The sequence below is a fragment of the Numida meleagris genome, chromosome 4 (assembly GCF_002078875.1).
Source record: "Numida meleagris isolate 19003 breed g44 Domestic line chromosome 4, NumMel1.0, whole genome shotgun sequence".
Lineage (NCBI taxonomy): Eukaryota > Metazoa > Chordata > Aves > Galliformes > Numididae > Numida > Numida meleagris.
This window is the reverse complement of record NC_034412.1, coordinates 12,583,635-12,609,210: the sequence shown is the minus strand read 5'-3', so window position 1 is coordinate 12,609,210 and position 25,576 is coordinate 12,583,635. Positions and strand designations below refer to the sequence as shown.

Genomic DNA, 25,576 nt, shown 5'->3' with positions numbered 1-25,576 from the left:
GTATTTATACACGAGACACTAGGAATTTTTTGATAATTTGAATGTGTAGCAAATTTACCTTTTAATGGCCTGTACACTAACGAGAAGTATACTGACTTTTCAGAAAGCATGGAAATACTTTATTTTTTTTAGATCTTGAATGGAATAAAGAAAATGCTCAAATAAATTCATATATTATACACTACTCAATCGTGTATAAGGAACAATGAAATTATTCACATCATTCTACTTCATAATATGTAGCAAATAACAATGAAAAAAAGGCAGAGACAGCAGAAAACCGCTGCTTTGTTTCACTATTTATGATGTATTAAGTATTTTCATAACAGCTGAGTTACAGTTAAACACATGGAGATGAATGTTTATCAAGCAGGTGTCTTAGGTCAGATGTCTACTCCCGAATGTACACAGCTAAATAAATGATCTGATTTAAAACTAGGCAATCAATGTGTTTCAGGGTGTTCTGCAAGGCCTCCTAGAAAATCTAGTCAGCTGCAAGCAAATACACTTGATCTTATCCATCTTGCATCAAATAATTTGTGAAGAATTATAGTGTGCTGCCGCTACAATATTAACTTGGATTGGTTGAGTCCCAGTTTCAGGAAATCAGCTGATTAACTGTATACTAATTTTATGAGATATCTGACAGTAGGAAGCTTATGAGACACCTGGAGAAGGCTTAAGAACAGGATTCTTCTAAATGTATGCCTTAAAGATTTCTAAAGAATTTCTCCAGGTACTTAACTGCAGCAGACTGAATAGAGGACAGATGCTGAAATCTTTGTAAAATCCCAGTTGACTTCTTCAAGTACACAGAAACATACGGACAAAATCTCCCAATTTTGCTGATTCAATTTAGAAAAGTATTAAAAAGACCTGGCATTTATTTTTTCCAAACTCAATTTTGTAGAAGAGAAGACTATTCAGGAAGGAAGCTATAGGCAAATGTAGTTACTAAAAACTCGCTTTGTTTTCTCATTTTTATCTTCAAACAAATTATAAAAAAAAAAGCACACAAGGTTTTTACTCAAGTAAATGCGCCTGGTTAGTGTATCATTTGGAGAATTTTATTACAAAAATACTACAGGCAATATAGAAAGAATATAGGTCACTAGCCCATTTTCAGAGTAATCAAGAAGAAAATTAAATCAAATAAACATTTACTTGGCTCCTGATGATATACAGAAGGTATGGAAGTCTTCTGTTTTACTTTGCTTACAAGGAAAAAAGTAAAAGTTTTACTTTTCACAAGGAAGAGTCACCGAACAACTGAAGAACTAGAGATGTTAGGAAAAGATGAGCACCTAGGAAGAAAAGCCTGAGTCACTGGGGGAGAAAGGTTTTTGGCTGTTGGAAAAAAAAAAATGAGTTACTTCACTTTGAGCATGTTTTTAGCTCTTGCCTACAGAAAGCAATCTGGAGGAAAGTGCTCTTAAAAAAAAAGTCACCATTCTGTCTCTTCTTTTAAGGCTAAGAGACTAAAATAGGATATCCATACTCAGAACGAATACAGTCTCATAATAAAAGCAGCTTTACTGAGTAATGAGATATTGCGCTGTGGAAAACTGTTCTGCAGTCGTGAACTATTAAAATACGACCCAGAAAGCACATTACATTTTTTCCCCTGAAACAACCTTTCAGCAAAACATGTTGATGCTACTGAAACTTCTGTGATGAAAAAAAAAAAAGATCAAACAAGTTTTCAAAATTTCATTAGACAGAAGTAGACACCAACTTGTTTTTGAATGCATCATCTTACAGGAAGACCACAACAGACACTTTTTGAAGAAAAAAATCTCCCTTCTTTACAACAAATAATCACAATTCTTCATTAAGATGTGTAAGGCTGGCTAAGTAAAATTTATCTGAACAGATGAAATAACCTGACCATCAGCTGTACTGGAGTGCTAAACCATGGTTTTGTACCATACTAGTGCTATTCACTGACTACTTTGAGGCAGTAGATTGATTGATGAATATGGTTAAGGCAGAGTTAGATTTTATTCTCATCGTGCAATAGAACAGTACTTTCAGTATATTGAAGAACCACCTCATAAAAGATGGTCACAAGGCATTAAAGTCAGAACTGCTTTTAAATGCCAGAGGTATGAATGAAGTCCAGGCTATTACAACATCCCCATCAAAACAGAAGGATTCTTTGCAAACGAATAAATTGAAATAAAAAAAAAGTTATTGATCAGTAGTGTTTTCCTTATGATTAGTGGTTGAAAGCTATTAGCCCCATCAGGTCAAAGTGTCACTCCAAATATGCAATCAGCCTTCCGATGTTTGGCACTTCAACTGGAACCTGGCAAAACACAGATTCGGCCGGGAGGAACAGGCAGAGTCTGCTTTATATGCCCCTATAAAATTGTGTCCACAAAATGGTGCAACTTGTTATATTAATAAATCTGCCTTGGAACCTAAGGTGCTCATAAAAATATATTCTCTTAAAGGTTTAAAAGAAGTGATGATTTGGTAGCCATACTCAAAAAGCTTGCTAGGAGATAAAAATTCCCTCTATTTGGGTGAGAACGTAACTGCAATTAATAAATAGAAATTAACAGCACCATTTTTATTTTGTTACATACATTCAATTTTGTAAAGATGTTTCTAGAGCTTCCTGTGTTCAACACTGCTATAAACATTAGTAATAACCAGCTCATATTTTGTAGTAGTAACTTTAACGTCCTCCTAATTAGAACACAAAATGAAAAAAAATCATCATATTCTCTCTCATATTTCAAGCTCCCAATAAAAAGAAAACAAAGCTGCCTTTAACAGAAATTCCTTCCAATCACAGAGTATATTCACTGCAGTTCATACTCTAATTTAGTGTCCATACAATAGTGAATACTGCTACTAAAACCAGCGACCAGGAACAGGACAACCTGATGACTTCATCATGGAAAGCAAGGAGGAACAACTACTTCTCCCACTACTGCTTTTGAGATTGTGCTGTAACAAATACAAGTGGTTCTACATTTCTAAATACACTTTTTTTCCTTCTTCTTTTACCAAAGCCCACACATTTGCAAGCAGTAAACACTGCCCTTGGACAAAATTATATTTTGATCATAATAAATGTATGCATCTATAATTCACAAAGTATACTAAGGTTTATAGATCAAGTGTACTTTGGGCTCCCTGATCAAAATGCCATCTTCATAAATAAAACATTACCACTGCACATAATCTGTACTTGGAAATCTGTCCTAGCTATCACTGAAACTGCATTTTCATACCTAAAACTATGCAGCCTCATTTTAAAATCTCCTATTTAAAACATCAGTTACTGTATTATCTTTTACTGAGAACTAAAAACAATTATAACATTATTTTAATTGTCAAAAGAAAATCTATCCTTCCAAGTACAAATTACTGCATGAAGTGACAACATGAAAAGACGTGCGTACCTCAAATGTGATGGAAAAGTTTACAAGCAGGTCCTCTCACTGCTACTGAATTTTTACAGCACTTTAAACACTTGGGAAGTATAATTACTGCAGTTCATAATATTGCTTCAGTTTCTCCATATTCTTAGTGTACTTCAGCCACAGTCACTCGTTATACACATCTTTAAGTTCAAGACACCTTAGGATAAAAACCATTTTTTCATTTCATTTCCTGTGTAAACCCTGTGATACCACTATACATCGGGACTGGGGTGACCACAGGCACAGCTGAGGTACCGCACAGAAATTCACACAGTAGAAACCAGTTGGTTATCTTTCTCTGTCTTCCTACACATACACACAGGCATGCACATTTTCAAGCTCTCATTGAGTCTGCTGATTTTTTCAGGAATGAATTTGTAGGGGGAGGATTCACAATTGTTTATTGTGCAGCACCACGAACACCCACAATACAATCAGTACCACCACTCACAAGAAATCTGAAAGATCTTAGAATCTTTTAGGAACAAAGACTGAGAACGGAATTCATCTCTTTAACTGATGTTCACTATGCAAACAATTCATCGGTTAAATCCCAGACTACACACTATTACTTAAGCTGCGTTAGCATCTCTAAAATGATTGGTTCAAGAGTTTATCTTAAGAGAAACAACAGATGAACTCGATTCTTCTGTTTTTGTGTAAGAGAAGTTGCTTTACTACATATAGCGTCCAGAGACATAATTAACCAAATCTTCTTACCACCTGTCTCTTAGAATGAAATGACCACGTAAGGTCCTTAACAAGGAACAAATCCTGGGGAATTAAGTCTTGGACTCAACGCATTAGAAATAGAACAGCTTCCTTTCCCACTGCCCATGTTCAATGAATTTCTACTCACCCTCTGAGTGATGGATTTTCCCTCTTTGACTTGCACTGCCAATCCAAGATCAGACAGTCTGCAGTTCCCGTTATCATCCAGGAGGACGTTTTCCGGTTTCATGTCCCGGTAAATGATCTTGATGGAATGAAGATGCAGAATCCCACAGGTGATCTGAGCTGAGTAAAAAATGACCCTGTTCAATTCTAAACCCCTTTGTCCTACATTGTAGATGTGGTATTTCAGATCACCTCCATTCATGAGGCTCATGACAAGACACAGATGGGTTTTGCTCTCATAGGCATAAGCTAACGTGACTATGAAAGGGCTGTTGACCTTCTCCAGGATTTCTTTCTCCAGTAGTGCCATCTTCTCTCCGCTTTTCTTTTTCAACCTTTTCTTATCTAGTTTTTTGCAGGCATACATCTTGCCAGTATTTTTCACCTGAATGGCACAAACCTAGAAGCAAAATGGGCATGGCAAAGTAAGGAAGCAATGTTACACATACAGACTAGAATATCAAGAGCAGTAATAGGCAGTAACCCAGGAATCACAGAGGCCTATTAGTAGCTGCTGATGGTAATTTGCATGGCAGGGTGTATTAGCAGAGAAAGTAAGGAAAAAGCAAGCACACAATCTGTTCTACTCAGGACTAGTATACAGTTGTGGAAAGATCCTGAGGACTCCAACAGTAGAACTGTATGATTCAATGAAGTAAAGAAGGATCCATTCTCTGATCATCATAGTAAGCAGTAAATACAGTTTGCATCTCTCTTCCTTCTCAGAAAAGGTAATCTCATTCATATTTTTTTGGAAACAGAACTTGACCTGCGATATTCCTTAAACTGCACCTAAGAATGATCTGGAACTATGCCAGTTAGCACGGGCCAAAATAGTGCCAAAGAACAGACTAATAATTAACTGTACAGACAGTCACATAAGCTTTTGTATAGAAGCCTGCATCTTTACTAATACAGATGCAGAATATAAAATTTTTAGGACAGCTCTTCATTAACAGGCTTCTGGAGTCAATATGATAGCACAGATAAAGTCTAATTTCTGAGAAACGGACAACCTGGAGGCTAAAGTTTTGCAAAACTTTAGAATGCGTTTAAATTCATTACCAAGTTCATCTTTCAGACCCACCTGCTGATCTCAAAAGAGGAGAGATGACACACTTTTGTAAAGGTACAGCTCTTACCTCTCCGAAGCCACCTTTGCCCAGCACTCGGAACTCATAGAAATATTTATCAGTCACTGGCTGCTTCTCAAAAACTTTCCACTGGAGGAATTTGTCATAGAAGGGGCTAGTCTGGAAGTCCTGGAAGGGCTTGCCTCGAAGGAAGAGTTTGGTTTCCTCTCTAGCCAGCTGCACAACATTTTCGTAGTCTTTCTCAGTGGCTGCCTGGCATTTACTGACCAAGTCTGAGCTCATGAAAGACAGATAATTTTTGGAGCCTGTCTTAAGAAAGTTGGTGATAATATTCTCCATGGTACTGCCCTTGATGTTGTCCTCTGCCAACTCCCAGTTTGACACCTCATCCAGGAAGTCCCTAGCTACCAAATTTTCTGGAACTGTCCCTAAGAAGTCTCTGAAGAATCTCTTGCCAATGGGCTGCTGTTCACAGATGCTCTCGTAGTCAGCAGCTATGGACTGCCTAACCTCTCCACACTGATCAATCTTCGGCAGTGAGAGGCTCTTACGTCTCTTCTGCATCTCCTTGGTGTCTCCATCTCCACTCTTCCTGGCCTGCAGATAGGCTGTGTTGGCAATCAGGTTGTCGAGCCCCCCCATGTCACACATCTTGGCAAGCTCTTGGGGTGGCAGAGCCTGGCTAGACAAAACCAGTAACTGGCCCAAGAGCCGAGCTGCGGCTGCACTGCACTCCTTCCTGCCAGCGGTGCGTGCGTGTTTCTGAAATGCACTGGAGAGACTAACTGCTTTTGCATTAAATACCTCTCAAGGATTTTCATTAAGTACCTTTAGGTACACGTACCATTTGTGGAAAGTGACTGGTAAGAGGTTTCTCTGTAAGGAGCTTGCGTTTGCTATCTATAGCTGAAGGATGACACCCTACACAAACCTTCTCACTGGCAGCACCAAATAGACACAGTTCAGATGCTGTTTCTCAGAATGGACCCTGATAACCTTTAGACGTACCAAGATCCCCTCTGTACGCAGATGCTGGCTGCTGAGAACATGCAATGATTGCTGCTTGTAACACAAACAGCACACTCCAAAACTATTGGCACACCGGTCACAGTTAAGGGAAGCCTCTTGCTTCCCTTGCTCTTGACAAACTGAATACTGCGAGCCTCTGAGCTTCTAATTTTCATACCATTCAGTGCTTTGAGCTCCCCCACTTCCAAACTCAAGTTACACTCAACAGCAGCAACTCTGAGCTCCACAGATATTCCTGCAGACCTTGATGCCTCATGCCACTCCATCTGAAGGAACAGAAAGCGGATTACATGCAGAGGCTCAGATCTGCTGCTGCTCTAAAAATAATGATCCCTACATATGAAGCAGCATGGAGTTCTGAGCTCATTTCCTACCCACAGAAAAAAGAAAAGCACACTTCAAACGACTGGCCAAATCTTGCCAAGACATTCCATATGACACTGTGGCCTCTCTTTACTTTCCTGCTGAGCTTGTCTTATGACAAGTGGCAGGATGACAAGGTGACAAGGTGGCAATAATGTATGGCTGAGGCAGCATCAACAAAGGCACAAAGCTGATTATAACCAAGTGAAGCCAAAATCCACCTGACTTCACTGACTGGGCTGCCTACCAGGAAGTCTGTGCCCCATCTTTATCCAAAAGAAAAAAATTATGTATAGCACTTGTTAGGCCCTCTTCTGCTGTGGAGTCTTGTGATTTGGCCTCCAAAAAACAAGTATTACAGGAACACGTGAAGCCATTCCATAATTTTTCCAGTAGCACTGGGTAGAAACTACTCAAAGAGAGTTTCCTCTTCTTTTTTTTTTTCTACTTTCATAATTGGAGCAAGTTGAAGGGTTGAATCACAGATGCTTAACATCAGAGTAACAACAAGCACTTCTCAGAATCCTTACAAAAAGTGGTAAGCCCTTCTTGGCTGCTTTTAGTCACTCTACTACCACATAGTAGTGCAAGAAGAAGTATAAATTTCCTTTTATCTACTTAATTCTGTCTGTGCTGAATCCATTTGACATGTAACTAATGCTTACTCTCTACAAAACGACATTACAGATACATTTTTCTATCTGTGATTGAGAGAATCACCCATCACAAACTATGTGTACAAGAAAGCTGTGTACTCCAAAGCAGAGTATTTGACACCTTTGCTTGCTTAGCATGTCTAATTCTGCCAACTGAATCACAGAATTGCTCAGGTTGGAAAACACCTTCAAGATCAAGTCCAGTCGCAACCTAACCACACTACCCTAACTACTACCCTACCCACCACTAAATCATGCCCCTGAGCACCACATCCAAACGGTTTTTAAACACATTCAGAGATGGTGACTCAACCACCTCCCTGGGGAGCCTGTTCCTGTGCTTGACAACCCTTGCCGTAAATTAGTTTTTCCTGATATCCAACCTAAACCTCCCCTGGTGCAACTTGAGGCCATTTCCCCTTGTCCTGTCACCTGTCACCACTGAGAAGAGACCACCCTGCTCTCACTGCAATCACCTTTCAGGAATTTGAAGAGAGCAATGAGGTCTCCCCTCAGCCTCCTCTTCCCCAGACTAAACAGCCCCAGTTCCTTTAGTCGCTCCTCATAGGGCATATATTCTCCAAGCCCTTCCCCAGCCTTGTTGCCCTTCTCTGGACCTGCTCCAGCACCTCAGTGTCCTTTCTGTACTGGGGCGCCCAAATCTGAACACAGTACTCGAGGTGAGGCCTCACCAATGCTGAGTACAGGGGCAGGATGACTTCCCTAGTCCTGCTCACCACACCATTCCTGATACAAACCAGGATGCCATTCGCCTTCTTGGCCACCTGGGCACATTGCTGTGTGCATGGGGCAGGAGCAGGTTACATAAACGGCTCAATAATGCAACAGAGCAAGGAAGACAGAAAAAAACTCAAACGAAATAATGTCAAATTCAGTGAGTGGTTCTCCTGAAAATGGTGTCCGCAGCAACATATTTCTATGATACCCTCAAAACCAAAAAGGAAGGAGGTAAAAAAAAAAACAAAAAAAAAACTCCTTAATTTCGGGTCCTAAACTTCAGCAGGGTCTTTTAGCAAAAAGCCACCATAGTCCAAACTTAGACAAGTATTTTGACTGGCTAGTAACTGGGGTGGACTTCAGCCTACACCAGCAGCTGATCACATCTAAGTGAATCAAGAACACGCAATGTTTATGCTATCTGCACAAGAAAGGCACATTTATAGCTTCAAAAATAATTCTGCTCTACTGGTTATAATCTTATTTGATTTCTATAGAATATACACTGTAATGTACAATGTTTCTGTAAAACAAGGTCACTTCCAAAAAAAATCTGAGTGAAACAATATCATCTTTGTACATATATTCGTTACTCCAGTCACTTCTGAGAAGACTCCAGCTAGATTTGCTGAAATTGTCCAAATCAACCCAGCATTTATTAAACAGAGGAGAACAGTATGTTAGTATCAATTTATTAGCTGATAATAGCTATTTAAGTTAGTGTCACCTAACTCCTATAACTGCATGTTTGGGTGAGAAGCAAAACATATTCTGCATGTATACAAGGCAAATAAAATCAGGACTAAGAAGGGGTACTTATTAAGAACTGTGCTGAGGGAGCACCAGGCAGGGCTATGATTTGGAGCAAAAGAGAATTCTTCTTGCACAGGCAGAGATTCATCTGGCGCAAAGCTCACAGCAAAACTGGGACTTAAGCTAATCTCTAAATGGCAAAGAAAATGTGCAAAGACTAGAGATTAATTCCCCTATATTCCATGTGAATCTCTAATTACTTGTCAACAGGATACTCTATAATTTATTTCTCATATGTTCTCTCTGAGCTGAACTTCTTGCCTTGTACACAGATAGTAACAGATCAATGAAGCCAGAGATACTGAATCTGTTATTTAATGGTTAGGGTATCCAGTTCGGATAAGGCACAGATCCAAATTCCTCAAACTGCATGTAAATATTATTTCCCCAAACTGAAATATCTGTCATACAAAATAAAGTAAGATTATCTGCTCAATGGATATGGAAGAAGGCAGCAAAATTGAAGTATTCTTCACAGCAGTTCTTCGAAGTTTTAGCAACCTCTGTTAGTCTTGAAGAGTTTAGACAAAATTTACTTAGAAATTAAAATAACATTACAATAAAACTGAACCTACAGACATAATGTATTCACCACATTAACAGTACACAATGAGGTAATTCAAATACTGGTAGCCCCAAAGAAAATGAAGTTGCCATTCCCCATGTTCTCTACAGTAGTAACAACTCAGTGAATTCCAGTGTTTACAATTATTCTCTTTAAGACTAGTAAATTTTAAAAAATCTTGTGCACTGATTGTAAGTCAATTTATGCAGCAGCAGGAAACAGGATGACAACACCTGAACTGCATAATAACGATGAGCATTCTAATGCCCCATTAAGCAATGATCTATGTTAACTTACCTTAATAAGACAGTTTATATTCATCTGCATTAAACTGAAAAGCAATACATCACAGAATTACTGACCTGTACTCCTCCATGAAGCACCTTATTTAAACCAGTAATGTTTTGAAAACTAAAATTTCACAGATATCAGAAGGTCTATATATTAAAAGATATGTCTGCAGTAGCATAAAGTTGTCTGCTTTTAATGTCTGTTGCTATCCTGTTTTTTATACTGTAAAAGTAGCCATTTGCATGGAAAATATCCATTATACCATATACACAGAGAATATTTGATCATTCCAATAGAAGATAATAGAGTCAAGACAAAGAAAAACAGAAAAACAACACCTTTTCCCTATGTTAAAATGTTTTGGAGGACGAAGACAGAATCTCTACTCAACATCAAAACCATTGAGTACCCAAGTTGGAAAGGAGCCATAAGGATTATTAAGTCCAACTCCTGGCTCCACACAGCGCCACTCAAAGATCAGACCATATGAATGAGTGTTGCCCAGACACTTCCTGATCTCTAGGAAGCTCAGTGCCATGACCACTTCCCTGGGGAGCCCGTTACACTGCCTGAACACCCTCTCAGTGAAGAACCTTTTCCGGACATCCAACCCGAACCTCCCCTTCACAGCTTCCTGCTGTTTGCTCAGGTTCTATTCCTGGTCACCAGAGGGAGGAGACCAGCACCTGCCCCTCCGCTCCCCACGGTGTGCAATCTGTAGGCCATCAATTGCTCACCCACAGCACTATGTTTTTGTCCAGGCTTATGCTGGACATCTTGTTCAGAAGGATACTGTGAGAAACGGTACTGAAAGCTTTACTGAAGATAACATCAGCTGGCTTCCCATGGTCAATGACAGGGGTGATCTTGTCATAAAAGGAAATTAAGTCAGCTAAACAGGACAAACCCCTTGTGAACCTGTGTTGGTTGTGATCAAAGACTGCATTATCCTTCAAGTGTTTTTCAGTAACTTCTAGCATTATTTTCTCCAGAATTTTACCAGGCACTGAAGTAAGACTGACAAGTCTGTAATTGCCAGGGTCTTCTTCTTTGCCCTTACTGAAAATTGAAACATTTGCCACCTTCCAGTCAACTGGGACCTCTCCAAATTCCCAAGACTGCTGAAAAATATTTCAGAGAGTTCTTGTGATGACATTGGCCAGCTCTCTGAGAACCCAGGGATGAATCCCATTGGATCCCACAGACTTAGATGCATCTAAGTGGAACAGTAAATCCCACACAAGTCCAGGCCTGGCTAAGAATTGATCGTTGCTGCAGTCATGGTCCTCCAACTCATGGCACTTGAGGTCCCACAGCCCATGAACTGTGTTGAAGACAGAGGCAAAGAAGGCATTAAACATCTTTGCTTTGTCTATCTCTCTAAGATGACCATTCTCATCAAGTAACGAACCAATGTTATCTCTGCTTGTCCTTCTGCTGTTAATGTATTTTAAAAAAATTCTGCTTATTGTCCCCCACAGCTTCAACTCTAACTGAGCTTTGGATGCACAAATTTTCTCCCTACAATGGCAAACAGCATCTCTGTAGTCTTCCTACGTTGCCCACCCTCGTTTCCAGTGGCCATACACTTCCTTTTTCCACCTAAGTTATGGCCTACCTGGAACACCGCCCAGTTTTTGTTCCTTGAATTCGTGAGAGACAACGAAAAACTCATGGGAGTCCAGCAAAGGCCACCAACGTGATTTAAAGGCTAAAGAACTCGACGGCATGCAGTCAGCATGAAGCAAATCAGCTTGTTCGTGCAGCAAAAGCTGGGGAAGAAGTGGATAAGGACTCCAACCTCAGACTTCCAACGTTAAACAAATACTAACTACTAAAAAGTAGAACAAGACAAGATGGAGGTTCTCTATTCAGCAGAATGCTCTGTGGCAGCATGACAGGCAAGGGGAAGAAGCCGCACCAGCGATGTATTTATTCATCTGGATATAAGATGATTTTTCACTATGAGAGCAATTAAACATGGGAAGAGTTCCCCAAGAAACTGAGAAAAAAAGAAGACTCAAATCTTGAGTGCCCAGGACAGCCAGGCCTAAGCGCCAGTTTTCAGCAGAAGATGAAACCAGGCAGTCTGAGTTCATTTTAACCTACACTTTACAATGATTCCAAACCGTTTCAAACATTTCAAGTGTACCAGTTATGGGTTTATTTCTTTTTCAACTTCTCAAAATTTCTCTAAATTTGCCCAGTTAGAGGAAAAAATCCACAAATAGCAGCTGCTTCAATCTCAACAGTAACTTTCCTAATATCTCATTTGTGTTAACACCTGTCTGAGCCAGCACATAGGAAGATTGTTCTTCAATTACGATTCTCAGCTATTAGTACCGTGTATGTGACATGTGAACAGAAAGCAAGGTGAAAATTACTTTGCTACTGTCCATATCCATATGGTCCCATAAATCCAAGTAAAATGAAGGAAAAAGTTCTCCGGGGGGACAAGATGAAAGTAAGAGATTTTTAGGGGACGTAACCTGTGACCAAATTCTGGCAGACAAAAATAGGTAGTAAATTATTTTCACATCTAAAAAGATATTATTTTAGGAAGAATGTCTTCACAGAAATAGAAAGGATGAAGACAAAATACTCCACAACCACCCAAATGCTATATACACTTCATTACTACTGTTATCTAAATGCTAAGAAAGACATCATCTGAGATGGTAACAACTAGCGTGATACACTGACAGTGACACAAAAGCTGTATTTAAAACATACAAAACATTTTAAAAACAAGATTACAACTACTAAACAAAACCCCAGTAAACTCTGCATGGAAATGTAATGACAAAAATCAAAGACTGTCATTGGAACTAATCTATACAATGGAGATCATTCTCTTTAAATATACTTAAAATAAACAGCACTAAATAGAAACATATCTGCTAAGAAATGTATTGATCTTAAATGTTATTAATCTCAATTTGATGTAAAAAGAATAAGCATATAATATTACTTCAATTCCACCCAAGTTTATTAACCATTTTATTAAGTCTGAATTTCTTACAGACTTAAAACAGTAATTCAATAACTCCGTTACATACATATATTTAAAAAAAACAACAGAACATATGTTCAGATTAATAGTAGTTACCTCAGATACTTAGGGTAAAGCACTTAAATATGTGCAGGAAAAATCACAGGTCTGATCATATCAAAAAGATGATATATTGAGGATTTCCACAGAAGTGGAACAATGCTTTCTCTTACATCCCAAAACAAACGTGTAATCCAATAAAGTAACAATGAAGAAATTTCTATAAATGAATTCTGATAACAGCAAAGTTTAACATTATATTCCTAGATCTAATTGGTACCTGCTTTCCTTGGGACATTAAAGTGACTGCTTATGTTTGTTTTCTATACTAGACAGCTAACCAACAACACGGTTTACACCACTAGTTAACTGAGATCCAATACATGTCCTTGTATCAAAAATTTCTGGATTTAAAGTAATTGTGTCCATGAAGTTTAAAAGGAATATAAATACAGAACTACAGATGTGGTTAAATTTGAGTAACTACAATTGCAGAAAATATGTAGAATATTACACAGCAGTAGATTTCAGAGATGCAACAAATTTTCTTCAGCCATAAAGAAAACCTACATGAGAATGCTAGTGTTCACACACTACTCAGATTAAAAAAACAAAATACTTGCTAAAAAACTTACTGATCGTGTTTTTGTATACAGTATTATTTAGAAAATGATGTATTTATCCAAAACCAAATTAATTTATCAGACAGTAAACTATACAGCATATCAGATTTAATATTAAGGTCTCCTTTTCAAATTAATTCATTGCTCTAAGTAGAAACATTAAATGAGCTGTATTTGGTGTACAAACAATCCGCACCATCACATTTCTAAGCTCTTGATATAGTTAACAGCCAAATCATAACAGACACATTCATTAATGCAGTGCCTTTCTTTCTTCAGTTGTGGAAATACCTGCAATAAGACTCACCATTGCCTCCCAGTACAGCAAAGAGCACACAGCAAAACCACACTGTTCCGTGTTGCAGATAAACTGAATACATCATGCCACGATCGAGAGCTTCCACTCTTCTGTATGAGTGTATGGCATAAGACATACTCAACTCCAACAAGTCCAACAGAAACAACTTCCAGTGTCTTTATTTGCCTATTCTCTGGACTACCCAGTCCTGCTGGCAGAGGGGACAACGATTATTCTGTTTCACCCACAAGGACATGCAGCAATTGTGGAAGGAATGATTGCATTCTCCCCAAACCACTGAAAGAGAAGAAAGAACATGTTCCAGTCATGCTCAGGCGTCTGATCAACACTTCCTGCAAGGTCCAAGTTATCCTTCTCAGATGTTTAAGACCACCATAAACTTACAAAACCTTTAAAAGACAAAATGTGTCATCACTGACTTATCCACTGAGTCTGGATGACTGTGGTCATTCTGATGATACTTCTCAGTTCACTGTCACACATCCTCTCACACGTGAAACAGATCTGTGAATATCAGTTCTGCCCTGGGTATGTGCTTCATTTTGACTTTCACGTTCCAAAACATCACCAGTGCACTACTGACTTAATATCGTACAACAGAATATTACCAAATTCTCACCTGCAATGCTGCATTTAAATTGTGTGAAATCAAGGAAGAACATTTGACACAGTATATAGCCTCAAAATAGCTATTCTAGCAAAATAAATCAGAAGCTGTTCATGGGCTACAATTGCCCATGGTTGCATACTGCCCATGTACTCATAAATATTAGTTGCTTTGTTTTTTTCCCTATTAGCTCACATTTTCCTTACTGAAATATAAGAGTACCAACCAAAGGAGTGCTGTAATTTATGTGTTGTTTTTTTTTCCTATTTTAAACAGGACACTTAGCAAGCCAACTAAGGCATCTGAAACAGGAAATTCCTGTTCTGGTTAAAACAATGATCAGAAACAACAGCGGGTTAACTTTGAGACAATATACTTCAAAGCAGAAAGAACAAGGGTGTGGAAGGCCTTACCACTAGCTTAAGAGTTGACTTAAAGGTTTAAAGCAAACAATATGAGAATTTTTACTGTTTCCAATTTAAATATATCGGAACTGAGACACAATTTGCTTCTGCATATGTTGGCAAGCAGTTTAAAGTATGTTCATAATTAAACAGCATTATAGCAAACAAGTGATTACACTTTTTCAAATGAAAACTGAAAAAAAAAAACCAAGCAATTGCCTCCACTGTGCCTGAATCAACACTGGGAAAAACATCACTTTTAATACAGTCAAAAATTTATTTGAGAATAGAATGCTTCCGTGGGTACTAGCATCACACTTTCTGGCATGCACCCCAGAAGGAAAGAGGAGCCATTTCTTAGCCCGCTTCAAAGGCAGGCGTTACCCTCTGCTGAGTTACAGTCAGGATGAGAACTCAAACATCACCGCTGTGTGGATGTTGACACCGCAGACGTGAAAGCGTCCTGTTCTACAGCACGCCCGACCTTAACGCTAATTCTAGTAGCACTCAAAAAATAAAGTGCAAAGTATTACTAATGTAAAGAGACGACACACTGTATAACAAAACAGCAGTTTGATTCTGATCATTAATAAAATCAGTAATCCCTTCAAACTTGGAAACGCACCCTACTGAGAGAAGCTTTAACTGAAAAACAAGCGAATGAAATCACTACATACCAACACAATCTTCTTGTTTGTTTTCAGCTTGACATCTAAGGCAGGCATCTAAAAGTAAACAAGAACAAGACTCAATCTGATGCTCAAGATTCCATCTTAAGAATATGCTTGACTGACGAAAAAAATTAAACTTTAAAACCAACTTTAAAAGGTAAAAATCTCTTTTGTTGTCCACTTCAGCCCCACCCCAAATTTCAAACAGTGCATGAGATGATGGAATATCTATCTGAAAGAGATCAGAACAACCCTAAACCGCCCAACAAATTTTATTTTCCATTGCTGTGTATTTTCTCAACTTCTGCTGAAAAAAAGCCTTCTCCATTCTGCAGATACAACAACCAGCAGGTCTGTGCCAAGGCACTCAGGCACATTAAGAGCAGAGCAAGCACACAGCCAAACCCTAATTACAGGACTTTGTTTTTCAGATGTCAGCATCTCCTTTATCTCCTTTTAAGGAAAACATTCACAATTTTCATTTCTTTGGCCTCTACATCTCTCACCACAACCCCCACCTCCTGCTACCATCCTTTTATACAATATCTTTACTTAATGGAAACTTGCACGTAATTTTCACAGAGTCACAAATGCATACAAACGCGTTTTTAAACACTGGTCAATTTGATACTATAACTCAAGAGACAAATGTGGAAAACCACCTAATTAAAAATATTTATCTACTTTATATGCTCCGGTCCATGGCTACAGGGTTGGATGACAGATTCAGCAATCACGGAGAAAGAAGTCACATCATCCAGGCTTAGTACTGTGGCACACATACAGAGCAGAAGAACAGCTTTGTTTCTCTTCTGCACTGACACAGACTGCCTCAGACATGCGGGCACGTACTACGCACAACAGAAACCATTCAGTTACTATGGCAGCATACGCAGTTGAAACCCATCTTGGTTTCCTCCAATGAGAAGGTAACAGTTAACAAATGCCCCGCAGGTTGGACTTGACCTGCAGGTCACCAGCTGGATCATGTTTCCCTAGAAGACAAAAACATAGCATGCTACAGGAATTTTAATTTGAATATTTCTCCCAGATATCGCCAGCTGCTCTATTTTAGATTCACCTGCTCTGTCCTCATTTTCTCAGCTAATACAGAACAAAGAGCATAGAAACTCTGAAGCAGCTGCCCTTTCCTCACTTAGATGAAGGTAAGGTGGCAAACAAAGCTTCCTGATATCTGTTCCCTTAATTTTTATTTCCACAGTACTAGGTGCCAAGTTACAGGGAATATTCAGATGCTATTCCATAGTACATAGAAGCAAACTGATCTGGAGTCACCCAGTATGCTGGACAGTCAGCTGGGGTGGACTGGCAGCCACTCAGAAGGCAGCTTTCCTATCCCAGCCCTAGCTCTGCACTTTCAAATGGACAAGACATGAACCACAGCAACCACGTCAGTATAAGCTGTCCCCAACCCGGCACTGCAATTCTAAACGTGTCAGCTTAAGAAAATTTAGCCAGTGTAACTCACTACTGCCGCAATCCTGCCTGTTCCAGCTAAGATCTGCCATTAAGTCTTGTTTCTTTCTTTTCTGTGACCACTGAATCTCACTCACATCAGTTCAAAGAGTTAAACCAGCAGCAAATGAGGCCAGCTAATACTTCCCTCCCTTCCACAATCAAAAAACGCTGACTTCAAACACGCAGAGCCAGCATAGGCCTGGCACTGCCTGCAGCCAAAGGGGGCAGTGCCGCAGCAGCTCTGCAGGAGCCAGGCCAGCTCTGGCAGGGTCAGTGCGGAACTGCTGAACCCGAGTCAGTAACGATCAAGTTTCACGTTCTGGCAGTGGGTTTGTTCCCAGAAACAGTTACCAGATTTTTCTCCTATGTTCAGATGAGAAACAGTCCCGTGGCCTAATAACAAAAAATTAAATATATATATATATATATATATATATTTTTAAACAAAACGTCTGGGTAACAGTTTGACTTTTTTTTTTTTAAACTATGCCACAGTTCTTAACGCATTCTTAAAATTATTGCTTACTCACAGAAGATTAAGCCTATTTCCACAGCGGTCTCTGCTCACTGTACAAACACAAAAGCGTGACCTCTTACTTCAGTCCGCATCTCTGTTCTCCTGAACATTCTCAGTAGAAACACATACAGAACATGACTACGCTGCACATTCTGCCTCCTTCTCGGGGAACCTGAAGCAGAGTGGCTGTGCAGAACCATGCTCGTGGGCCCTGCAGAAGGCTGGGGGCTTCCAAGGCAGCTGTGCCTCAGAGAGCAGCACAACAGAAGAAAAAAAAAAAAAAAAAAAAAAGAGCAATAAAAACGGCTGCAGGTATAACAGAAGAACTTCAAGAATTTTCAAATACCGCAAATAAATACCATACTAGCAAAACACATCACAAAATACTAATGCCGGTCACTGACTAGGCTGCTCTCCAAAACTACTTTAAAACCAGGTAAACCAAGCCCTTATTTTTCCAAATAAACCTCTCAGTATATTCACGTGAGCTGAACTGCGGTAGAAACTAGGGAGCTTGGGAAAAGCGCCAAAGCCGTCGTATTAAGATAAGCAAAAACGCACTTCTCTATACGCCCACAGCGCTGCTTCAAAGCAAGCGCAGGCGGCAGTACTGCAGCCCCGGCACGCCCGCCAGCCGCGCCGCGCCCGCCGCCCACACACAGCCCGCGCAGGCGGCACCGCGCAGGGCGGGCCGCGCCCCGGCTGACGGCCCCGGCACACAGCGGCGCGGCCCGCCGGGCGGGAGAGGCCTCCCTGAGGTGAGCGCGCACCGCGGCCCGAGCTCGTCCGGGGCCCTCAGCGCGAAGGGCGCCTCGGGAAGCGGGAACGGCTCTCGCCGCCGGCGCGGAGGAGGAAGGGTGAAGGAGGGGCACGGCCAGTCTGGGCCGGAAACCGCGTCGCCCGACGGAGGGCAGCCGCGGGGCAGCGCCGGTAGCGCGGGCGGGCACTCTGCCCCGCGGCGGTGACGGCGGCCATGGCGGGCCGGGCCCTGCCCTGCCGGCTGGCGCTTACCCATGACCTGCACCCGGCAAATGGCGCAGGTGTCGCACTCCACATCCCAGCTCCACATGGCCACCGCGTTCCACTTCTTCAGCGAGAACATCTTGTCGGGGCCGCCCGCCTTAGAAGCCGAGGATCCCGCGTGCGAGTGGGGGGCGCCGGGCTCGTCCCCGTCCTCCACATCGGCCATGGCGGAGGGGCGGGGACGCGGCCGCGGCGCGTGGCAGCGGGGCTACAGCGCCACCTGGCGGCCGCCGGAGCCCCTGGCGGAGTGCCCCGGGAAGGGCCCGCAGGCCGCGGCTCAGGGGACGGAATGATGGTGCTGCTCCCACACCCAGGCACAGCCTTCCCCGAGGCTGCACCGTGCCCCTACCACCACAGGAAGATCCTTCCTCAGTATTTTCACTGCACACACTGTGACCGTTCCTCCTGGAAGATACCATGAGTGCCTTATGATCAGAGATCTCAAGTGTCCAGTGCCTGAAAGCTAAATCATAGAATAGAATCATAGATTCCTTGGAGTTGGAAGGGACCCTTAAAGGCCATCTAGTCCAACGCCGCAGCAGTGACCAGGGACAGCCCCACCTTGGTGGAAAAGCACCAATAGAAGACCTTTTCTTCACTGTTCTGTACAAGTAGTGGTCCATTTCAGGATCTACATCAGATTGTGGTGCTAAGCTTTAAAAAGTTAGGCTGGATTTCTGCTTCGTAACTTGAGAAATGTTTCTCATTGCCAATTTAAATTAAAAAAAAAATCTGCGCAGAGCAGAAATGCTGCCAAATTTGAAGTTGCAAAACACTAACTTTTTGGTTATGCCACCTTTCCTTCAAAAGCAATTGCTGTCAATTGTCACAGCTGGGTTACATCTAATTATACAGGCACAAGAATAACGATGTATAAAATTTGGTATACATTAAGACTGTAGAGTCAAAAAATTAGATATCTTCAAGGAGGGGCACAGATTCTAAACTCCCTTTCACAATTCAAGATATTTCATCAAGAAATGTAGTTTTCCTTGTAACAAATAATTTATCTGTTATTCAGCTCCTATATGGCAATAAAAATAATGTGTACAAAATTAATAAAAACATTAAAAAGTATTTGATGAAAAGCAATTTTGAGTAAGCCCAATTGTCACCGGAATGGACTGGATTGCCTTCACAAAAGGGAGATGACCACCAAATCCTTCTGGAGTTCCATCTTGTGACCTGTTGGCCAAGGCTGCTAACAGATGGAGCGGTACGCTTTGGCAGACTTGCATGTGGTACTTCTTGTCCACAAAGATGTGGCTTTGGGTAATAAAGGCATAAATATTCCAATCACCTCAGTTATGTTCATTTTAAAAATCTCTTTCTATGCTTATCAATTCAAAGTCAGGATGGATGCATCTCTTAACTGAAAACACCATTAAAAAGCAGATTAAGATCTTTTTTTCTCTGTAGAAGTTTGTCTAGAAAGTAGTTACTTATCATTAACTTTAATTCAGTTATCTGTATCTCATCATGTATATATATATAAAGAATCGTGGCACTCCTGAACATAAATTAGTGAGAACAGATGCAATCCAGAAAGTTTAACGTGCTTTTCATATACATTTTCTTCTCTTATTTACATAATTCTATTTTGATAATACATTGCATTTTTATATATTTAATATATAAACATCCATGCAAAAAGATATCTTCCTAAAGTAGAAGCATCTGAAATCAAAGCACATTTTATTTCTCCTATGTAAAATGTTACCTGTTTCTGAAAATAATTTAAAAAAAAAAAAAAAAAAGGAAAATATTAACCTGACGTAGTCTCTCCCTTCCTCTAATTTAACACAATCTGTCTGGCCATCTAATTTTTCTTGGCAGGAATGGGAAGGAAACTGGTTGTAATTCTCTTTAGTTTGAAGAACTCATAAGAGCAAACTATGAAGCTGAATGCAATTACATTTGGGTGCCATCAGAACGTAGCACATTGGTCATATATTTGGCAAATGTAAAAACAGCAACAATTTAAATAATTTGGCAATGCTAGTATTAACCTGTAACCATTCCCAGCACTTTCTCATTTTATGATGCTATAAGCAGGTTTTCCTGCACAACTGGTGTTGAGTGAAGCAGGAAAACGAGTGGCTCAAGTGCAGAGGAACTGCTCTGGCATTGTCAGTGTATCAATAGAAAAACAGCCTGAGCTCAGCAGAATATCCAGCGCGGTCAGTAATATGATTACAAACCCCTTCTCTTGTCTCTCTGCCTTTCTTCTTGATACAAGAGGCCATCACTCATAACCAGCTTTGCTGCTAAGCGTAGCAGTTGAACTGAAATACAGCTCTGAGTTTGGTCAGAAAGACTGTGAAAGACTGAGATGCCTTTTTGTACAAGCAAAACTGCCAAGGTGACACACTGCTTTCAATATCAGGATGAAAAATGTTTTGAAAAAGTAGCTTTTCCAAAACAGAAAGGAGGTAACTTCTCATCTTGTACCCTGACTCACTTTGTCTTGTCTACTGTTACAAATAAAAGAACACGTACTTGTACTGAGCAGTGCAAGTTGTAGAGCAATTATGATATAAGTACCTGTATAGATTTTGCTTCATAGAAAGCAAACAAGTTTCCTATCTAGTAATTAATTTCTTGGTTATTTTAACATCTGAAGAGTTTACGGAATCAAGATTCCAAGAAGTTTTGGAGAAATACTGTCCTGACACTCTGGAACTCATCTGTTCCATATAGATAACATTACGAAGGTAGCACATAGGAAAGTAGCCCCATTTTTACCTGCAAATAACACTTAATTATTTCACATAGGGCAGGGAGGACTGCATTGTTTCATTTCATTCAGACTTTGATGAAAATGTTCTAAATAGCTTAGTTCAAATTGTTGTATTAAATATGCTCATTTTTGCTCATTGAATGATTGTTCAGGTAGAATTATAGCTGCACAGACAATAGCAAGCTATAAAATTGTGAAAAACAACTTGTTTGCCAACTGTGAATAGGGTTGTACATAAAAGTAGGTATAAAAATTTGGACTCGTGTTTTATATTATGCAGTTTGTAATCAATTATATTTCTGTAAGAATTTTACAGTGGGGGTATGGCATAATTCATCATTTGTGCTAGATTCTGATCGTCTCTAAGTCAAAGAACACTCACTGAAAGCTCCAAGTGTTTGATGCCCAACGTCAAAACAGAGAAAACTTGCACAACTGCCCTAACAGCTTTCTTCTTATTGTCCTAATCCCATTTCAACTGAACATACATACTTATCTTCTCCTAGTAAGATCACCTTCATCTCCTGTGCACCTTTTTAAACTCTAATTATTGCACAGACTGTTTTGGAAGAAAGTACAATTATGTCTTTCATAGATTTTATGACTTTTGAGAACGGAAGTGTTTGAAAATGACTTGTGTTGTTTTTTTCCTTTCTTCTTTCCTCATACAACATTTTTGAAGTTCTTTTCCCCCCCTGCAGCTTGCTTACTCTGAAACATAGAATCTGAGGTTATTTTTACTAATAACAAAATTGTTATGGAAATGTCAGTTTTATGATAATGCAAAGAACAGTTATGTAAGTACGTGTGTATCTTGGCCAACTACTTCGCAGGCTGAACTGTATTAGCACACTTGCTGTTTGCTCTGTCAATAGAATAATGTATATCAGAACTCTTAAGTACTGTGTCAAATTAATTCATCTGCCAAAGAAAAGAATTCAAGCATAGCTCTCTGCCAGAATTGTTCCTTAAACTCTAGATCATCTGTGTCTCTCTGTGGCCTTCTATCAATAGCAGCATGCTCAACAGTGCCACTAATGCCAGTACTGATTATACTATTGTGGTTATAAACAAGACCTCACTAAGTGCACGCAGTGGGGCTGCCATATAGGAAGAGAGCACCTGTGACAAAACCACCTTAAGGTTTTACTGAAGCTGCCTGAAGCAATTGCCAAAATGGAAGACATACTTGAATGATAATATGTAGTTTTTGTGACACAAGTATGAAGCAGGCATCCAGATACAAAAACAGGAATTTGGGAAACATACTGCATTCATGGAATAGATTGAATACCACTTTCACAGTGGGAAGGTCTCACTGGGCAGAAAACCAGAGTGAAGAAGTCACAGAAATACTGCTACTGAGAGTAGCAAACTGAATTTAAAAAAAAAAAACACACAGAACATTCTGGCCTTTCTAACTATGCTGCAGCATTCATACGTGCTTAAGCATGAATTTTACACATGTCTGAGGAAGAGTTCAAAGATTAAGAAGTACCAGAAATTCAGATTCTTAAGCGCTTCATATTATTCATATTCAGTGAAATGGATCAATACCTAGTATTCAGAAGGGAAATCTTTAAGAAGTTTTACAAAAATAGTTGATGACTTTGTGTGGGAACCTCTCTGGAAATCAAGACTGAACAGCTCCTGGCTTCACTGCACTACTTAATTAGGTCTAAACCCTTGAGACATCTCCTTTCTTCATATAACACTTAAGCTCATCCACAACTGCTGAATCTGAGTCTCAAGGCCAACAACACAAAGGCCCCATATGACTCAAATTCCAACAAATTCTACACCAGAACCTTGTTTGCTAATTATTTTATCCTGCTGTAAAGCTCAGTTATTGCTATTCCCTCTGTATAATGTGAATTTTCAAACTCAAATCTCAACTCATATTCCACTTACTAACATTTTAACAAATTAACCATGAAGACAAAATTATACATATTTTAATTGAAGTTAGCCGTTTGTGAACAGAACTGCATTCTGAACCATGTTATCTTGTGAAGTTATGAAGAGGGACTCCTTAATTTGCATTTCTATACAACATGTAGAACCTTGCTGTCACCAACATGGAAAGAGACTAAACTGTATCTACTTACCCTTCCTTGGTAAATTACTTCATAGGTCTACGGAAAAAATTGTAGCATAAACATCAGATCTGAGTATGATTGTAGATGCCTTGATTTTTGTAGGGGAGTTTCCCTTTCGCTAGTTCTACACTCTGCAGACTACTTCTTATCTGATGAAGGCTTCTTTCTCTGTCACCTAGCAGCAATGTCACAGGGTCTAGGGCAGAGCTGGCTCCTGAGGTAACCCTTCTGTAAGTACAGTGTTCTCACACACATCTAGGAGGAAAACACTCCATCAACAACTCTGTCTGGCTTTGAAGCCTTCTGCTTTTCATCACTCTTTGCTCCCTGACACTGCATTTTTTCCACTCAAACACCAGTCTGGAGTAAAGCAGGGGATATCTTGCACTTTTTGAGAAACCAAATTCTTCTGCAGTGCTATCTCAGAGGGACCAGGTAAGAAATTTTTACCTTTGAATACTGAATTCAAGTCACAGTAAACTGAGTTGTTCTATGATTGTCTTTTTATCCTGCATAAGAGGAATAACTAAAAATAGAGGATGAGAGAGAACAAAAGACAGACCTTTAGAGGAAACTAATTTGTCTGATGGGATTAAAAAAGGAATATAATGTTTCTAAAATGCTTTTATAAAGATTTCTGTCTTTGTTTTGGTGAAACTTGCTACACTACAAATACATAACTGCCACAGCATTTGGAATACTAAATAAGCTAAAGTAATTATGACCTCAAACCATTAAAAGCTTCGTCATTACAACCAAATGGAACATCATATCTAGCAAGATTACAAAGCGTCTACATAAATCAATGTAAAGGATATTTAAAAAGCAGTTCAAGAAGATTGTGTAAAAAATTCAGTATCAGAAAAACATTCTTACAGAGCTTGTGCATTTCCTCAATACAAAAAAACCAAAATACTGCAAAAACTCACTAAACCTTATTCTGATATTGTAGAGCAGTTGATTATCAAGTTCCAGTCCTTGATGCAGGTACATAAAAATCTTCTGTCAGAGTAACTTTTATTACAGAACCTCAGTAACTGACAAAGCATTCCAGCAGTAGTTTCATTAAGACTGAACACTAATCTGAATAAATCATACAAACCTTAAATAGCTTTTTGAAACTGCTCATGAGTTCCTTAATTAAACTGCATGATTTCCCCATTCTGCTAGAAGTTATGCTTGTTTGTTACTGGGATCTTTTGCTTACTGGTCTGATCTTTAAAAAAAGAGCATGTATATGGAATTAAAAACACGCTGAATGAGTCTGTCATATGTAAACCCATAAAACTTAGTTCTTTAAATTACACTCAAATAAGCATAAATTCATGTCATGTCATGTTCACATCAGCTGTGAACAGAACAGAGCACTGTTAAAATTGTCACAATCTTTACAAAATTGTTTGGAGCGTTCATGGAAAAATTCTTCCTAGATTTCCTTCACCTGTAACTTCCTCTACTTCCTGAAACTCTGCAAATGATTGCAGTGGCCATTAAGATTGGGCTTTAATACAGCTTACCTTAAAATAAAAAAAAAAATATTCCAAAATGTCTTTAAAGTTTGTACTCTAACTCCTAATAAGAACTTCCATACCAGCAATGAAGGACAACAGGTCAGCTCTCTGTACAAGGAAATAAAACATCAAGATGTACCAGTAAGACATGGTACAACAAAGTTATCTTTTAAAAATGCCTATACACATAGGAAGAACAGTAGGTGACCAAAAAAAAGCCTTTTTTTCCATATGCAATCTATTTAAAATAGAATAGTTCTGATGCATATATAACACTGGTATACTAGATATGTAATAAAAGAGGAATGAAGAAGAAAATTTATTATCTAACACCAGAGTTAGATATCCTTTAATACATCAGACTAGGTGTTGTAAACATTTTAGAACTGTCACATTTCTGAAGCTTCTGATGTACACTGTTATGCTATTAACCAGCACTTCTCTCTCCAGCCATAACCTTAAGTTAGAATGCAGCAATCCTGTAGATGACCATGCAAGGTACCTCAAGTTTTTGGTGTTTTTTTTTTCCCTTCTGTGTACTAGATATTTATTTTGTTATAACCAACTCTTGTATGGAAACTCCTATTTAGTCAGTCTTCAAGTCAACATTTTCAAAAGCCAGGCCTCACAGTAAGTACAAAGTATATC

At 39.5% G+C, this 25,576-nt stretch overlaps 2 protein-coding genes across 6 annotated transcripts in view; both read right to left on the bottom strand.

The window, feature by feature from the left end:
• GRK7 (G protein-coupled receptor kinase 7) overlaps positions 1 to 14,001 on the bottom strand; it is a 28,340-nt gene extending 14,339 nt beyond the window's left edge. Inside the window, exons 1-4 of one of the 4 annotated variants that reach the window (XM_021394490.1) lie at positions 13,866 to 13,998; positions 9,890 to 9,923; positions 5,477 to 6,025; positions 4,297 to 4,734 (exon numbers count right to left, since the gene is read on the bottom strand). In XM_021394490.1, coding sequence (XP_021250165.1) covers positions 4,297 to 4,734; positions 5,477 to 6,025; positions 9,890 to 9,919 — 1,017 coding nt within the window. In that variant the 5' untranslated portion in view covers positions 9,920 to 9,923; positions 13,866 to 13,998. Of the gene's footprint in view, positions 1 to 4,296; positions 4,735 to 5,476; positions 6,724 to 9,889; positions 9,924 to 13,865 lie in introns of all 4 variants that reach the window. The other 3 variants (XM_021394489.1, XM_021394491.1, XM_021394492.1) reach the window with 3 other exon arrangements.
• Positions 12,851 to 18,758, bottom strand: RNF7 (ring finger protein 7). 2 transcript variants are annotated; one of them, XM_021394493.1, is made up of 3 exons: positions 18,567 to 18,758; positions 15,566 to 15,613; positions 12,851 to 14,153 (listed from the first exon to the last, which is right to left on the bottom strand). In XM_021394493.1, the coding sequence occupies exons 1-3, from the start codon at positions 18,742 to 18,744 to the stop codon at positions 14,035 to 14,037; spliced, it is 345 nt and encodes a 114-aa protein (XP_021250168.1). In that variant the 5' UTR covers positions 18,745 to 18,758; the 3' UTR covers positions 12,851 to 14,034. The 2 variants fall into 2 exon arrangements, with proteins under 2 accessions (XP_021250168.1, XP_021250169.1); XM_021394494.1 differs by having other exon boundaries at positions 14,097 to 14,153; positions 18,574 to 18,758.